Here is an 18,780-nt window from a genome sequence, read left to right as displayed (position 1 = left end):
AACTTGAAGGATATCCATGTATTTTATAACATTTGTCTATTGTGTGTTCGAGCAATCCACAGTGAGCGTACAAAGGTCTGTCCTTCTTTATAGATCATGTTGAACCAATAATTTCAGAGAATTAAAATAATTGTGTGTATTGAAAATGAGTAGAAGATGTTAAATTTATACATAAGAAGGAACAACTAACTAACTAATTGTTTTTTAGAAACTTACTCTAACTAATTACTGTTACTAATTTAATTACACATAACTGATTGGTAAATACACATGTGAGTCTAATAGGCCCTATTGAACCAATGATTTTAGAGAATTAAAATAGTTGTGTGTATTGAAAATAAATGGGAGAAGTTGGCTTTATACGGAAGAGGGAACAACTAACTAACTAATTGTTTCTAGAAACTTACTCTAACTAATTATTGTTACTAACTCAATTACACATAATTGATTGATAAATATACATGTGAGTCTAATATCTTGCCTCAAATTAGAGCATACAGATTATATGTTCCCAATTTAGACATGAGAAAAAGAAATTGGGGTTTGAGAATGGTTTTTTATAAGAATATCTGCTAATTGGTGTTTGGTGGAGATGTGTACCAATTTAATGAAACCAGTTTCAATTTTTTCTTTAATGAAATGGCAATCTATCTCATCATGCTTAGATCTTTCATGGAAAGTTGAATTAGAAGCTAATTGAATAACTAGAAGATTATTACGAAAAAGCATGGCAGAGAAAACTGTGATATCCATTAACTTCAGCAAGTTGGTGAGCCATACAACTTCACAAGCAGCGTTGGTCATAGTCCGGCATGTACTCAGCCTCGATTAAGCTTCTGGACACGACATGTTGCTTCTTGCTTTTCTAAGAGATCAAAGAATCTCCCGAAAAAGTGCAGTAGCCAGTGGTAGTTCTCTTAGTGTCGAGGCAACTGCCCCAATCTATATCGATGGAAATTGACAAGTTGAGCTTTGAGTTTGATGAGAAAAGAATACCTTGGTCTGGTGCTGCCTTGAAGTATCTTAAGACTTAGTAGACTGCATGTAGGTGTGAAACTCTTGGATCAGACATGAATTGTGCTAGTTTTGTCACTGCAAATATTATGACAGGTCTTGAAATGGTGAGATATGTAAGTCTACCAATCAGTCTTCGATAGGCTGATGCATCGTCAACCCAGCCACTTTCTTTGGCTCTCAATTTAAGATTTGCCTCCATTGGAATCAAAGCTGACTTGCAGTCCAAAAAATTGGTGTTTTTGAGCAAATACATAGTATACTTCCTCTGTGTAAGTGAAATTCCTATTCAAAGACATAGTATACAAGCAATGTAGATAGTGACTCCACTATCAAAAATCCAATCATATTTTTTATAATTTTGATATTGAAATTGAGGTGTTGAGGACAATATTTACTAGAATAGATACTTCAGTTGCTGTACTTGTTGGTATTTCTTGAATCTGGTGGCTATTCAACAACTTCATTAATTGTCATATTTGGGTGGCATTCAAAGTCAGACTCGAATTGGCTTATTGACAATGTGTATCAGCGAAGCTATTAGTGATATTATATGCAGTCGGTTTGGTTCCTCTTCCTTTGCCATAGCTTGGAGGATATCCATGTATTTTGTAACATTTGTTCATTGTGTATCTGAGCAATCCGCATTGAACGCACAAGGATCTGTCATTCTTCAGGATCATGTTGAACCAATAATTTTAGAGAATTAGAATAATTGTGTATATTGAAAATGAATGAAAAATATTAATTTTATACATTAGAGGGAATAACTAACTAACTAATTGTTTCTAGAAACTTACTTTAATTAATTACTGTTATTAACTTAATTACACATAACTGATTGGTAAATACACATGTGAGTCTCATAAGCCCTTAAATTTTTTTCTAAAATTAGTCATGATGATATAAATTTTTTGTTTTTTAATAAATTGTCTAGAGTTTACATTTCAAGAATTGAAAAAAAAAAATACAGTTATGTGATATATATAAAGGAACTTTAATAGTTCATGCATGCTAGCAATGATACGTAAAATTTTGAATTCAAAGTATAGAAACTAGCTATGATCTTAATAATTGATCTTGCATTTTAAATCTCATAAGTTCAATTCTTATGGTATACGTTAATACGTGCTTCAAATAGAAAATTTTCGGTTCAAGTGTTCCTTATTATTGTAGTTCACATAGTAGGTTGATCTATGTGAAGAACAATGGATGGGTTAGTAAAAAGGGTTTAAATTGTGTTTAATTATAGCGTAATTTATACAAAAATCTAATCTTATATATTATTATATCAATAAAAAAATTGATTCCATTATTTATTATCTTAAAAATAAAATTGTGCACATACAAATATTTGGTTGAACAGTAGTACTTCTATGCGTACTAATTAATATTTTTGTAAATAAACAAGTATATAACTTGAAATTATAAATTTAATTTTGGTATTGAGATAAACGACTGTCATTCTGGTTGATTATTTGCTTCCTCAAAAAAATTGCAGGACAAATGTATTACTAACTATGATAATTAAAAAGTCTTGAGAATTAACACTATGCATCTAATATTATAGCAATTTTTAATATAAGAAAAAATATTTAAAATTTAATTAAAAAATTATTTTAAATTTAAACTCAACAAAAATTTAATTTTAGTAAATTTTATATTAATCTTATTTGATAACTTATGATAATATCGATTAAAATTAGTTAGTATAATATTGATTATCGAACATTACTCCTAAAAAAATAGATGTTAGTGCAGAATTTTGTAAATTTCTTAGTATAAGTAACTGTTGACCCCAAACAGAGCCTTTTTTTATTTTTAACTAATTGAAATAGAAAATAATTAGTGAATTAATTATTCATCAATAATAAATTACTTAAAAATATTATTTATATACTAAAATTAATCATCAATATATTATAAATATATATATAATTTAATTTATTTTTAATATATATTTATATTCTAACATATATTTTATATTATTGACTAATTTTAGTGAATATAATTTTTTTCGGCAAAATATAAGCACGTGATTTGCTAGTTGCCCTTGCCTAATTGCTTTAACTCCGTCCATTGCAGCATTAATATGACGCAAGCATTACGAAAGCCAGATGAATGATAAAGGTCACGTGACTTTTCCTCCAATAATAATTTCCTTTATTTTATTTTTTTAAAATTACGATGCATTATTTTATCTTTAAGAATTTAGCTGATTTATATAATAAGAATATATTTTAATAGTATGATAATAATTTTTTTTAAAATTGTTAATATATTTATTATACTAAAATATAAAAAAAAAATTAATAAATTTTAATAAAATAATTTTTAATAATTTTTAACAAAATAATTTTTTATAATACCTTTAGGTCAAAATTATTTATGAAAAATCACTCATTTTTTAAATTAATTTTTGAAAATTTTTTTAATTAAATTCATTTTTTAAAAATTTGAAGTTAGTTGAATTAGTCCTTCATTTTTGTTGTTAACATTAAAATTTAATGATGTAGTTTGGTAAGTGATATCACACTAAACATAGCACATATTTAGTAGTTCTAATTAACTGTTAATATGACAAGTTTTTATAATTAGATTAAATCAATTTTAAATTAGAGAGAACTTTGAGACATTAAAATTCATCAATTTATAAACACATCATATTAGTAATCAACTAAGATTTTAAGGTGTATACTGACATGTTACTTAACATGTCATATCTCTGATGTTATAAACAAGGATTAATTTGACTAATTTTAAATTTTTTAAAGATAAATTTAATTAAAAAAATTTGAATAACTAATTTAAAGATGGAGTAATTTTTCAAATACTAAATGACCTTTAGGATATACTTTTAAGAGACATACTAAGACATTTTTATTAATACGGTTCTGCCAACTTCTGCCAACTCTTATTTATAATTGTGTTTCATGAAAGTGTGTTCGTGGATATGTCTAATAAGAATGTCTTTTTTATAGCTGTGTTTAATAAAAGTGTCTTTATAGATATATTTTCTGAATGTGTCTCTTTATATATGTATTTAAAATATATTAATTATTAGACACATCCACGAACACACTTCTATGAAACACAATTATAAATAAGAGTTAGCAGAAGTTGGCAGATAATATGTTGGTACCCTATACTTTTTCTTATTAATAATATAAATTATACTTATATCACTTTTTATACATGACTGATTTATTTTTTATTAACTTTTAATAATAAAAATTATACATAAGCAATATATATATATATATATATATATATATATATATATATATATATATGATAATTAATGTGTTTATATAAAATAATTAAATTTTGTTAAACAAATTGATACATTTAACTAAATTAATTAATATAATACATGTTCATGACGTTTACATGCCTATTGTATTATTTTTGTATAAAGACATGGATGTATATCATCATTTTATTTTGTAAGATGAAAGAGCATGACGGTAAGATAAGAGGAACATCTCTATATGTATGTATATCTGAGACATGCACAATAATATAAGTGTACCACCGTAAGAATAAGGCCAACATTATCTTTATTTTTCCCCACTGCCCACTGCATGACACTTGAACCACCTTCCATTCGCCAACCACTATATATAGCTCGACATCATTTTCATCTTTTCCCGGGCCCTAAATTCTCACATGGTATTCTTGTTGCAGAAAAACCCGTTTCGCCATCCCATCATTTTTTCCCAAGCCCTCGCCTCCCCCTCTCCAACACCGCCGCCACTCTCTGCCGCCCTCACCTTCTAGTATGCATCCGTATCTCCATCCCCCTTGACAATGCAAAATAAAGAAACCGCTCCCATTTTACTTTTAATTAATAAACGAAACGTAACGCATTAAGCCTTCGATATTCGCAATCATCACGTATATGAATCGTTGTAGGGACGGGTGTGTGATCTGATCTTCTAGTTACGTTGTTGGTTTTGCTGTAAATTGGCGAAACCATGACGAGCATAGTGAAGGAGATCCTGGCCAGCCCGATTCAGATGGCTGACACGGTCTCCAAGATGGCGGAAGAGGCGCAAAATTTCCGCAGCGATTGCCTCGACATCAAGGCCAAAACCGATAAGCTGGCCGCCCTCCTCCGCCAAGCCGCCAGGAACAGCAACGACTTGTACGAGAGGCCGACGCGCCGGATCATCGAGGACACCGAGCAGGTCCTCGACAAGGCCCTCATTCTCGTCGATAAATGCCGCGCCAACACCTTCATCAAACGCCTCTTCACCATCATCCCCACCACCGCACTCAAAAAAATATCCATGCAGTTGGAAAACTCCATCGGCGACGTCCAGTGGCTCCTCCGCGTCTCCGCCTCCGCAGACGAGCGCGACGACGAGTACCTCGGACTCCCTCCAATCGCCTCCAACGAGCCCATCCTCTGCCTCATCTGGGAACAAATCGCAAACCTCCTCTCAAACGGCTCCGTGGAGGAACGCTCCGACGCCGCAGCCTCCCTTGTTTCCCTGGCTCGCGACAACGACCGTTACGGCAAACTCATCCTGGAAGAAGGCGGCGTTCCCCCTCTTCTAAAACTCTTGAAGGAAGGCAAGTTAGAAGGGCAACAGAACGCAGCAAGAGCCATCGGTTTACTCGGGAAGGATCCAGAGAGCGTGGAGCACATCGTTAACGCCGGCGTTTCCTCCGTGTTCGCCAAAATCCTGAAAGACGGTCACATGAAGGTTCAAATTGAGGTGGCTTGGGCAATTTCTGAATTAGCAGCGAATCACCCAAAGTGCCAAGATCATTTCTCACAGAACAATTGCATAAGGTTGCTGGTTAGCCATCTGGCTTTCGAAACCATTCAAGAGCACAGTAAATACGCCGTTGTCAACAAGCATAAGATGATGAATTCAAATCAGGATCACTTCCCCTCTCATCCCATGGGAGCCAACCAAGCAAGTACACAGATGCAGAATTTGGTTAATGCCGTTAAGGGTAACCAACCCACAGTTCCAGCAATGACGGATCATACCAGTAACATTAACCCAAAGGTGGTTAGTGATGGCGGTGGAAATATGAATATGAATACTATAACAGGGACGAGTAGTATCGGCGGGAGGGAGTATGAGGACCCCAATACTAAGGCGGAGATGAAGGCAATGGCAGCTAGAGCCTTATGGCAGCTCTGTAAAGGAAACCTCTCCATTTGCAACAACATAACAGAATCACGTGCTCTTCTCTGTTTTGCGGTTCTCTTAGAGAAAGGCACGGATGAGCTTCGTAGATACTCAGCTCTGGCCTTGATGGAGATAACTGCCGTGGCAGAGGAACACCCCGATCTCAGACGCTCCGCCTTCAAACCGACTTCCCCGGCGGCCAAAGCCGTGGTGGAGCAGTTCCTCAACGTCATCAAGAAAGGAGACAATAGCGATCTGCTCATACCGTGCGTCAGAGCCGTTGGAAATCTGGCAAGGACGTTCAGAGCCACGGAGACAAGGTTCATAGAGCCGTTGGTGAAGCTTCTAGATGAAAGAGAACCGGAAGTTTCAGTGGAAGCTGTGATTGCGCTTAACAAATTCGCTTGTACGGATAACTTCCTGCACAACACGCATTGCAGCGCCATAATCGAAGCTGGTGGCGCAAAGCACTTGGTCCAGCTGGTTTATTTCGCCGAGCAGTCGGTGCAGATTCCTTCGGTGATTCTTTTGTGTTATGTGGCGTTGCATGTGCCCAAGAGTGAGGCTCTTGCGCAAGAAGATGTTCCTATTGTTCTTGAATGGTGCACCAAGCAGGGGCATTTGATGGCTGACCCTGACATCGAAGCGCTCTTGCCAGAAGCAAAGAGCCGCTTGGAACTCTATCAATCAAGAGCAACAAGGGCATTCTATTCTGTTAATTAATCAATAAAATGACAACTCTCCCTCTTTTAGTTGCATGAGTGTATATAAATATTATTAAATTAGCAGAACAAAATGATTTGGGGGTTATGTTATGTTATATATACCCATTGGAAAATATTAATTTTGGAACATGAATCCCCAGTTCAAACTTACCTTGCTAGTTATATTCATCTTGTCCTTAGCTTCTCTCTATTTCTGCTTTCTTTCATCATTCCCTGTTCATCACAGATTACATGTTCACTATAACAAAGAGATTTTTGTTTTTGCCTTTTTTATAAAAATATTTCTTTTTCTCATACTATCTATCTTATTGCTTTTTTGCTATAATTCTAAATTTCACTCATTTATTAAGTTTTGAATAATAATGTAAAAATAACAAGCCTTTGCCAGTGTTGTACTGAGTTAACTAAGCAAATTAATGGAGACATATTATAGAGTTGGGTATATGAATCGTATTATATGCAGTGTTAGCAAACACAGGCCGCATTTGTGCAACTAAGAAAAATTGAGGAGGCAAGAGAACTGAAGAGCGAAGAAAGAGACTATGCCATCAAGTTAAGAAAGCACGATTGGTTTGTACCTAAAATTGATTAAGAGAATATTTTCATCTATTACTTTTGTAAGACGTACAATAACAATATTCATCTGAATTAATTTGATCCATACTCGATGAACTAAGTGTTAGGAGAAGATCAGAGGAATTTAAAAGATATTTTTCTAAACCGATCCGATCAGTCATTTTCAGGAGTATTCGGCCATAAAAAATTAACAATTATATTAAATAGAGTATAAAATAATTTTATACGTATATTTAATCATCTATAAAGACAAATATAATTGTATGATTATGATATCAAAATTAAACTCTATTAAATATATATTAAAATTAAACATAAAAATTAATTATCAATATAAAATATATATATTAAAATATAAAATATACATAAAATAAATTAAATAATATATATTTATATACAAATAGATAATAACGCACTTTTATCCAGCTGTTCAACTAATCGATAGTTCGAATTAGAAAATTAGGGTTTAGTGGGAGTACGTACTCCGTATTCTGTACAATTTTAGAAATCGAAGATGAGCGGTGGAAGTGAGCGGGGAAGAGACTTTGAGGGTGAAACACGGTGAGGCAGCCGATAATGTCGGCGGAAGAGATAAGGGGGAGAGTGGGGGAGGGATTGCATCAGGGAAAAAGGAGGATCATATTTTGGGAGGGGTTTCTAAGCCTTTGAAGGTTTCTTTCAGGGACAAAGTTGTGGGTTCCAAGATTGCTAAAGCTTTTTCACTTGTTGAAACTTTATCGGGAGATAACATTGCGGTAGTTTCTGGGAAGCAAGGAGATCTCTTGCCACCGAGTGTCACGTTTACCCAAGAAGCTAAGAATTGCTTGGCAGAACCTTATAAGGATGCTATAGTGATTAAGGTGCTACACTGCATTGTCTCATAAACTCCGAACGGTATGGAGGATTAAGGGAGGTTTTGATTTATTGGACGTGGGATTTGACTACTTTCTTGTGAAGTTTGATGTAGCTGAGGAGCGAGAAAAGGTTCTTTTAGGAGGTCCGTGGATGATCGAGGGAAATTATGTGGCTGTGAAGCCTTGGGATCAAGAGTTTAGATCAAGTGAAAACTTTTTTGGAGCAACTTTAGTGTGGATTAGAATTTTCGGATTACCAATTTGGTGCTACCAAGAAGATGCAATGCTCCGTGTTGCGGCTGCAGTTGGCATTCCCGTTAAGGTTGATTTGGCAACAAAATTAGCTGAAAGAGGACGATATGCTCGAGCCTGTGTTCAGATAGATTTAGGATTGCCAGTGACTAAGAAGATTCTTGTTGAAGGTGTTGAATATGAGGTTGAATATGAAAGTCTTCACCTTATTTGTGGCTCCTGTCTCAAGTTTGGTCATGATATGAAGGTGTGCAAGACTGACAGCAATGCATGAGGAGGAACTAATGTCAAGGTGATCAGCGATGTAGCAAAGCAGCCAGAAAGCTCAAATTCAAAAAATCCAGTACATGTGGAAAAGGCAAGTTTTCATTTTGGCAAGAATCTTGGAGATGAGACTGTAAATGTTACTGTCCCGGATTTGGTGGAGAGTGATTTGCATGCTGTTCATGTAGACCATGCACAACATGAGGATTTGAAAGGTTGGACTCAAGTGATTAGAAAAGGAAAGTATAAAATGGGTCAAAAGCCTTCTCTTAGCACCCATCAGGTCCAACCAAAAGTAAAGAAGACTCCTAACAAGGCTACCAATACCTGGACAAGGCCTAATCACCAACGTACAACACATGCAACTGGATCCAAAGTAAAATTAAGCAAGGGCATCAATATTGGAAAATCGGTTAGTGTGGCTTCTTCGGGGACCCGGCACAATGTTCATCATCAGCAGCAAGGTGAGACAACAAATGGCACTGTGCGAAAGCGTCCTCGCCCAAACTCTTTGCAGAATTCACCAGTAGATAAGGATGGAGCATCGACGGCGAGTATGGTGCAAGTTTCGACGGAGAAAATTGGGCTGCAACTTGAGAGTCCATTAAAGGCAGGATCGTCGAAGACAGGGACATCATGTTGAGTCTCGGGTTTGTTATTGGAGCTCTCTTTTTGCTGTTTTTATGGATAGTTTCAATATCATAGCCTGGAATGTGAGGGGTGCGTCTAACAAGATGGCCCGTGTGCATTGCAAAAATTTGGTGAGAATATATAAACCATCTTTCTTCTTTCTCTTTGAGACTCATACCATGTTTAATAATTTGAAAAATTTTTGGGATAAGTTGGGTTTTCATTGTGTTGGTATTGAGGAAGCAGTAGGACACATGGGTGGCATTTGGTTTCTATCTTCTATTGCTAATGCTTCTTGTGTGGTTACTGATCAAATTGACCAATGTATCACAGTGAAAGTGAGTGTGGGTAACTTAGTTTGGCTTTGTAGTGCAGTATATGGGAGTCCTCAATTCGAAAAAAGATGTATGCTTTGGGATCATTTGCGTTCTATTAATTCAGGCCATAATAGACCATGGATGGCCGTTGGTGATTTTAATGAGATTGTGGCACCAAATGAGAGTACAGGTGCTTATTTTTCTTCTCACAGAGCTAGTCTATTAGCTACTACTCTAGATGACTGTGAGCTCTTTGATCTTAAAGTGACTGGTAGGAGATATACTTGGTATAGAGCAGTCCAGGCTGGCAGGGACTTGGCTAAAAGGTTGGATAGAGCTATAGTTAATGAGGCATGGATGACAATGTTTCCTGAGGGTTATTCTAAAATTCTTAGCAGGCTTCATTCTGATCATTGTCCTATTTTAGTTCGTTGTCATGGTAGCCCCAGAGTGAAAGGTTCACGTCCTTTTAGGTTCCAAGCTGCGTGGGCAACACATCCTTCTTATAAACATGTTATTAGTACGGCTTGGAATCAAGAGTTTGGAGGCGTTACCGAAAGGCTTAAGATGGTTCAATAGGCTTCTTTAGACTTCAACTCAAAGATTTTTGGAAATATTTTTGTGCGAAAAAATAAGCTGGAATATCAGATTGATCAGATTCAACGGCGTTTGGAGGTTACCGATGTGTTATCTCCGAGAATTAAAGAAGCTGAACTGAGGGAAGATTACAATAGGCTTTTGTTGCAAGAGGAACTTTTTTGGTACCAGAAATCTAGAGAGCAGTGGGTCAAGTATGGGGATAGAAACACTAAATTCTTTCATCTTCAGACTTTGGTGCGTAGAAACCATAATAGAGTACATGGATTATATGTTAGAGATGGGTCTTGGTCTACTGATCCAGATATTCTCCAGGAAGAAGCCCTCTCTTTTTACAAGAATCTCTTTGGTACAACGGAAGAGGTTGAGGTTGATTGTTTACGGGATGTTCCGATGCCCACTCTAAGCACTAAGGCTTGTGCTAAGTTAATTGACCCTGTCTCTTTTGCGGAAGTCAAGTCAGCAGTATTCAGTATGAGTCCTTTTAAGGCTCCTGGTCCAGATGGCTTTCAAGCTTATTTTTTTAAAGAATATTGGGAGATAGTAGGCACTGAGATTTGGAATATTGTCCGGAGCGCTTTTTTGGGAGAGTTCTTAAATCCTAGCATCATGGAAACTCTGATTGTGCTTATTCCTAAAATTGATAACCCTACCTTTATGAAGGATTTCAGGCCTATTAGCTTGTGTAATGTTGTTTACAAAATTATCACCAAAGTATTGACTAACCGACTTCGGCCTTTTCTTCCAGATATTGTTTGTCCTTTACAAGGAGGTTTTATTCCGGGTCGTGGTGATCCTGATAATATTATTGTGGCCCAAGAAATTCTGAATTTCATGAAGCACACAAAATCCAAGAAAGGTACTCTTGCTTTTAAAATTGATCTTGAAAAAGCTTATGATAGGGTGGATTGGAGGTTTTTGGAGAGTACTCTCATTGCTTTTGGTTTTCCTATCATCACTGTTAATTTGATTATGACTTGTGTCCGTGCATCATCTCTTTCTATTATGTGGAATGGGAATAGATTGGATAGTTTTGCTCCTAGAAGGGGGCTTAGACAGGGCGATCCAATATCTCCTTACTTATTTGTGCTTTGTATGGAAAGACTTGCTTGCTATATATCTCATAAGGTGGTCGAGAGTGTGTGGAAACCAGTTTCTGTCACTAGGGGTGGCCCAAAATTTTCTCATTTGATGTTTGCAGATGATCTCTTACTCTTCTGTCAGGCTACAAAGAGTCAGGTCCAAATGGTCATGCATTCTCTTAACATTTTTTGCAAGGCATCTGACATGAAAGTGAATCTTGAAAAGTCTAAAGCTTTTTGTTCTAAAAATGTGACTGCTCGTAGAAGAGATATTTTTACTAGTGTTTCTTCAATACGTTTTGCTTTGGACTTAGGAAGATATCTTGGAGTTAACCTTAATCATTCCCGTACCAGTAGGGCTTCTTTTCATTCGGTGATTGAAAAGGTGAGGGGAAGATTAGCTAATTGGAAAGGAAGGCTTCTAAATAAAGCAGGGAGACTTTGCCTGATCAATTCTGTTGCAGCATCTATTCCTGTCTATCATATGCAGGTATCTTTTTTTCCAAATTGGGTTTGCGATAAATTATCTTCTATGATAAGACAGTTCCTTTGGAAGGGTCAAGTTGATAGTAAAGGTCTTTCTCTTGTTAATTGGAGGACCGTGATCACTCCAAAAAAATTTGGTGGCCTGGGTGTTAGAGATCCTGCGTGTGTTAATATATCTTTACTTGGTAAATTAGTGTGGCAACTTTTTCATTGTCAGGACAAGCCTTGGGTTGCTCTATTGAGGGCGAAGTATCTGAGGAATGAGGGAGTTTTAGATGGCCCTGTCCCTTGCAATGCTTCTTATGTTTGGAAGAGTATCTCAAAGTCTTTTGGTGCTCTTAAGGATGCCTTCTCTTGGTGCGTTGGGTCACTTGATCAATCTTTTTGGTTTGACAATTGGAGTATTGAGGGCCCAATTGCTCAAGATGTCCCTTTTGTACATATATCTGACTCTGATTTAACTATTAGAGACGTTTGGAAAGATGGTCAATGGAATCTCCATGATATTTTCTCTATCATTCCAGAAGATGTCAAACAGCGTTTGAATGCTTATAATCCGGATTTGAATGCTGGAGAGAGTTCGGGTTGGTCGTGGGGTGTGACATCTTCTAGACTTTACTCAGCTAGGAGTGGGTACAGTTGGCTAGCCAAAAGAAAGTTTGACTGGAATGAGCATGATAATTGGTTGTGGGTATGGCGACTGCATATTCCTGAGAAGTACAAGTTCTTGATTTGGCTCAGTCTTCATAATGCTATTCCTACGGCAGAGTTTCATTTGGGTCGTGGTTTAGCTTTATCTAGCACCTGTCATCGGTGTCAGAATGGTTCTGAATCAATTCTTCATTGTCTTCGGGAGTGCCCTAGTGCCAAGGAGGTCTGGAACCTTTTAGGCCTGTATTCAGATAACTCAAATTTACATGATTGGCTCTACAGAGGTGCAAGGAGTGAAAATATTTTTCTTTTCTTTTCGACCATCTGGTGAATTTGGAGAAGCAGGAATCATGACTTATTTAATATAGATGATTCATAGAGTGCTAGTAAAGTTGTGAGTTTGATTCGTAGTTCAGTAAGGGAGTTTCACACTATTTTTGCTATGCATCATTCTCTGTCTCCTCCTTCGCTTTGTTTGCATTAGGTTCCACCTCCAGTTTATTCTGTTAAATTGAATTGTGATGCTAGTTGGTTTGCTCCTTCTGGCTATGCTAGTTTTGGTTGTATCATTCGCAATCCTGATGGATGTTGGTTGAAAGGCTGCACTGGGAAAGTCGAAGTGTGCAGTGTTCTTTTTGCTGAATTGTATGCAATTTGGAGAGGTTTACTTCTTGCTTGGGAGAGTGGATTTCGTGAGGTTATTTGTGAAACAGACTGTTTAGAAGCTCTTTTCTTGGTAAACCAAAGAATGCTTGGTAAGGATATTCCGGAATGGAATTTGGCAAAGCATATACAGGAGGTTATGAATTGGAATTGGAGAGTCTCTATTCTTTTAATTCAGAGGACTGCAAATAGTGTTGCAGATTGTATGGCTAAAGCAGCTGCTTCTGTCGTGGACATTCACTCGAATTGGAGCCAACCATGGAGTGAGCTTCAACATCTAATAGATTTAGATATAACCCTAGTCAATTAATTTGGTTTTGTCTCTTTTTTTTCTTTCTTTTCTATTTAGTTACAAAAAAAAATAGATAATAACTAATTTTAGTAGTTAATTTTAATGTACTAATAATATTTTTTAAAAACTAATTGGATTAACATCAGTAACATTTGGCACGTGTTTCATACATTTGAAACTCATACGTAAGTATATCAAAACAAAAATATAAATCAAAATCACACGTGGCACACATATTTTAATTAAGAGGATTAAATACAAAATTTTACTTTCATATATAATTATATATCATTTTTTTACTAATATTTCTACTATATATAAAAGTAAAGGAGAGAACAATTCATATCTATTTTTTGTCTAAAATATTTTTTTCACACATATTAAAGTACCATAACCATTAATTCACTATAAGACAAATGGATAATTGCAGCAGTTTATTTGCTGATTTGCGACGGTTTTGAACTGCCACTAAACAAGATGCCAGCTGAACGCCGTCCGCAATACATAAAGGCTTACATTTTGCGTCGGTTAAATTAGCGACGGTTTAAAATCGCCGCTATATTACGAAGAGTGATTTCTCCTATGTATTTGCGATACTCCTTAACCGTCGCAATTTGCTACAGCATTTTTTATAAAATTTAGTTGTAGCGGTTTTAAACTGTCGCTATTTGTAGCTCCTATTTCTTTTTAAAATATACTATTTTAGTTTGTTTTCTTTTATTAACCTGGGGATATTTTTTGGAGTATTTTTTATTTTAAAAATCTTATCGATCTTCTCTAAAAGTCTAAATTGATGTCGAGAACTCATAAATATTTAAAAGCAAAACAAATTAACATATTTATTTTAATATCAATAGAGTATTTCAATAGTCACCAAAAAATGTAAAGTATTTGGCTGATAAAAAATGCTGCATAGTTAACTTAAACAAAACATATACTGAAAAATAAAATATTATATATATCCTAATTTCTATTTTCCGCCATGTCCATCCAAAGAATTCATCCGTGCAGCAATGTCTGGTGGTAGCTTCCACCTTGTTGTTGGACCAGATAACTTAGCACACTTTGTTGTCTGCCTCTTTATTTTTTTTGCTGCTACAAAAAACCAAAATAACTCTACATTTTGACAGCTATTTCAGTGTACCATGCTATCTTTAAAATTATCTAGATGGTCATTTTTAAAACACCAAGCCCTACATTGCAAACCAAGGAAAAACATACTTGACATAAACATAGTTAATTTATACAATTGATAATAGCTATGTGCCTAAAAAATCAAAGAAATAAAATAGTTGATAAAATCTATGTGAACAATGAGAGTTATATACTAGAATGAAAACAAGCTTGAACAATAGCCTTAGGCCATCGAGCATGAATATCTTAAATGAATTCATTCACAATTGATAGATACTAAAAATAAAGATCTGACAAACATCTACTAAAAAAAGATTAACTAATCAACAAATAAAAACTTTAAACAAGAAAACAAAGATCTGACCAAAATATTTTACCCACAAAGACAATCTTCAAGTAGCTCTTTATTGTTGGTTCCAAGTGGAAGCATCTGCCACAATAAGGAATTCAATGTATAACAAGTTAGAAAGAGTTACTGATTTTACCTATTAGATTATCTTAATAAAGTCGAAATAAAATTAAGATAGTCAAGCCCCTTTGTAAATAACACATATCACACCAAGTAATAAATTGAATAATTAAAGAAAGTATATTAATAAAATATATTTTTCAAGGCATCCTAGTATGGATAGAAATGCTTTAAACCAGATAGAGTATTGTGAACTATCAAAAATGCTTTAAATCAATTAGCAAAGCCAAAGATATAATAAATCAATTGAATAGAAAAATAAAAGGTTAATAGCAAAATGTAATTGAAGTAGCTATTTGATTTGGAAGCCTTTACGAATAGCTGTTACACTAGATTCCTTAGGAGCCAACAAAAATTGATCCTTCAACTGATTTCTATCCAGTAAAAGAAAATTAAGCAAGACAGCACAAGAAACCCAAAAACATGCGGTACATAAAAAAATTTATCTACCAAACAAAAAAGAGATTTTTAAAGTAATGCTTCAAAAGAAAGAGTATAGCAACAACAAAAATCATGCTGAATATCCTTCAAAAGGTTCTATAAGAAGTATGGTTTTCAGGTTATGTCATAAGATACATACAAATCACCTAATATTGAAGCACAAGAGAGTGAAAGTAATGTCACCCCCTTCTGACCATCATATGCATGTTATATTTAGAACTCCCATAGAAATTAATGAAGTTAAATTAAGCCAATGAATCCTACCTATTCTAATGTAAGGCTCGAATACAAGTATATACTAACTGCTTCACTCGGTCGTTGACCAGAGGACAAGTGGATGAGTAATCTAAACCAGAAAAAAAAAATTCCAACATCCCCTGTTGCATATATTTTTATTAATTTCAGCCCCAATAGTACATATTATAGAAACAGCAAGGATGTAAACAAATATTTATGAAATTTCAATTTGTTTCACTTCTAATAAGTACTAAAGATATATAATTGAAAAAAATAATTGCATATTTTAATTTTTAGTACTATGTAAAAGAAAACTAATCACATTTAAATTTTTTAATCAATTTTATTTTTCTATTCTTTCCTAAGATAATGACACCTTTATGTTTCTATGTCATCCAAAAATATAATGAGACATCTAAATTCATCCTTGGCCGAACAATCAACATAAGACTCAACACAGAAAAATTCAAAGAAAAAAGAATAAACAAGTCTTGTGCTCCCACTCCATCATTTCCTAATTTTCCATATATAGCAATCAACAAGTCAGTGATGACATGTAACTTTCATCACAGCAACACTATATATATTCAATTAAATATTTTTTAATTGTTATTTTAATTTCTGAACAAGAAAAATACTTCAATATATACATAATAATTGAATAGTCCAAATTTTCATTTTAGCTTAAATCCAACCACTTAAAAAAAGCTCAGAGAAGAAAAGACATCTCCTTTGAAGCTTAGGCAATAAATCCAATATAATATAATTAATTAAAGATAGGAACAAATATCTTGAAAAAAATTTGTAGATATAGTTGAAGTAACTTAACTCTCAAGGAACCAGCTTAATTCAATACTCATTCATGCTATTGCACTTTCACTCTATTGTTTTCAATTCTCTCTAAAACCCTTTCATGGTATTGTAGAGCTAAGGTTGCAGTCAATCATGGAAGTCGTAATTCAACTTTCATCTTCTCCTTCTTCTTCTAATGCTTTCACTGCCGCTCACCTTAATAAACTCATTGAAAACACTTATAAAACATGGTAACAATTAGTGTACAAATTATCAATACCAATGAACTGCAAAATCATCTTCGTCCTATCAAAATCCCTTAACAATATAATGATGAAATTAATCATGCTGCTGGAATCGAATCCAAAACTTTCAAAGAATAGAAGCAACAGGATTATTATCTCATGTGAACAAAATTTTTTAATCACAGTAAGAAAATGGAGTTTAAGATTACAAACCTCAATCGAGCAACTGTAAGAGCAAGCACAGCAGCATGAAAAAGCCTCAAAGCAGCTTATATGTATATTCTGCAATCTTGAACAATTTCTGCCTAATCCTTCAATCATAGTTGTTAGATCAGTACTATCATTTTTTTGTCGAAAAAACTCCAACGAAATCTCTCTCAACTGGGGACAGTTAAATACCTAACATTTCAAAGCAACTGTTGGTAACTAAAGTTCCCTCTTAATGCCTGCTCAGTTCTATCAATCTAAAGTTTGATCACATCATACAATATCAAGAGGAGAAAAGAAAGATAGCAATCACCATTTTAGAAAGAGAGTATAGATCTGACAGCTAAAGGGTAGTAAGACTAGCCGAATAGAGGACAAAGCCACCCAGGTTAGAACAACCTTCCATCTTGAGGCATTTGAGAAAATTCTAGTTTTCTCCGATGCTTAATGACTACCAAAAAAGATGAAACTCGGTGTATTTTAAATAAAAAAATAAAGAAAAAATTCTAGATTACCAAAGCAATTATTTTAGCACAAAAATAACCACTGATAACTCTAGATCATCAAAGTAATGGAAAAAAATTCTGTGCATGCTAAAAAATGAGCACAATCATAGATTCTCATTTAACCAAAACAAAAATGAAACAGCATCTAAATAATTTATGTTACTAAACTTACCCATAATCACACACCTTCATAAAAAAAAATGAGTCATTACAGATATCAGGAGAACTATTCTTTTCTCTTTCAAGTATAGCTTTCAACACTTTCCAAATAAAGATTAACAAGAAAAAAAAGTCTTTAGCACTCAAAATCTCATATAAAAAATAAGGACTTCATCAGTTTCATCTAACTCTTCAAAATTAGTATTCAAATCAAGTGGCAAATTCAAGATATATAATCTATTGAATATAAAATATGTAGAGAAAAATTACTCCTCAAATCACCTTTGATTGCTTTAAGTTGTTAATTGACAAATCCAATAATTCGAATAAAAAGGTGTGTTGAGTTAAGAAATTAACAAAATTAATTAATGATGATAAATATTATTTTTGGACAAATTATCTAACTAATAATTATTTGTGATTAAGTGTTGCAGGCCAAAATTGGTATATAAAGGCAGCCCAAATTGAATAAAAAATAAAAACAAGGCTGGCAGACTACAAGCCAATAAAAGCCCAAAGAAAATAAAGAAAGAAATCTAACGGGATGAACTTGAGTAATAGCCAACCCAAGCCTGATTTGATTTCAGCAAGCAAATCCCTCCACCTTGCTTCCAAGGCAACGTTCACTTTTTCCTGTCTCAGTCAGAAATCACAGAAGAAAGAAAGAGTGCTTAGTTCCTAAGCTATTCAAAGAAGAAGAAAGAAAGAGAAGGTTAGGCAAGAAAGGCTGAGGTCAAATCAGCAAAATCAAACCAAATCAAGTTAAGGAAAAGGTTAAAGGTAACACATTTCCTATTGCAAGCATATTGCTTTCTACTCCTCTTCCCAACTCTCTGCCAAGTCTGAAATGGGATACATGGGAAAGATAATTTTTGTTCCTCACTGCTGTGCATCTACGGTCACAAGTATGTCTTGGGGACCAAGTAGCTTCTCAATGGCCAAGATCTGGGTTTACCATTGAGGATATCTGTTTTTTGCTTTTCTATGGTTTTCGGTCAACAAGAGAAGGTCAGAACCAAAGTTTCTATTCTGAAGAT

General features: G+C 34.6%; 1 protein-coding gene across 1 annotated transcript; it reads left to right on the top strand.

The window, feature by feature from the left end:
* Positions 1-4,523: 4,523 nt before the first annotated feature.
* LOC107628757 (uncharacterized) lies at positions 4,524-7,039 on the top strand. The gene has a single exon (XM_016331351.3). It carries the CDS (start codon positions 4,992-4,994, stop codon positions 6,885-6,887), a length of 1,896 nt encoding a protein of 631 aa, XP_016186837.1. The 5' UTR covers positions 4,524-4,991; the 3' UTR covers positions 6,888-7,039.
* Positions 7,040-18,780: the final 11,741 nt, after the last annotated feature.

The sequence above is a fragment of the Arachis ipaensis genome, chromosome B3 (assembly GCF_059453495.1).
Source record: "Arachis ipaensis isolate K30076 ecotype BB chromosome B3, ASM5945349v1, whole genome shotgun sequence".
Classification (NCBI taxonomy): Eukaryota; Viridiplantae; Streptophyta; class Magnoliopsida; order Fabales; family Fabaceae; genus Arachis; species Arachis ipaensis.
This window is presented reverse-complemented; position numbering and strand designations above follow the sequence as displayed.

Coding starts and splice junctions, on each gene's coding strand:
- LOC107628757 (XM_016331351.3), top strand. CDS start 4,992: ATGACGAGCATAGTGAAGGAGATCCTGGCCAGCCCGATTCAGATGGCT.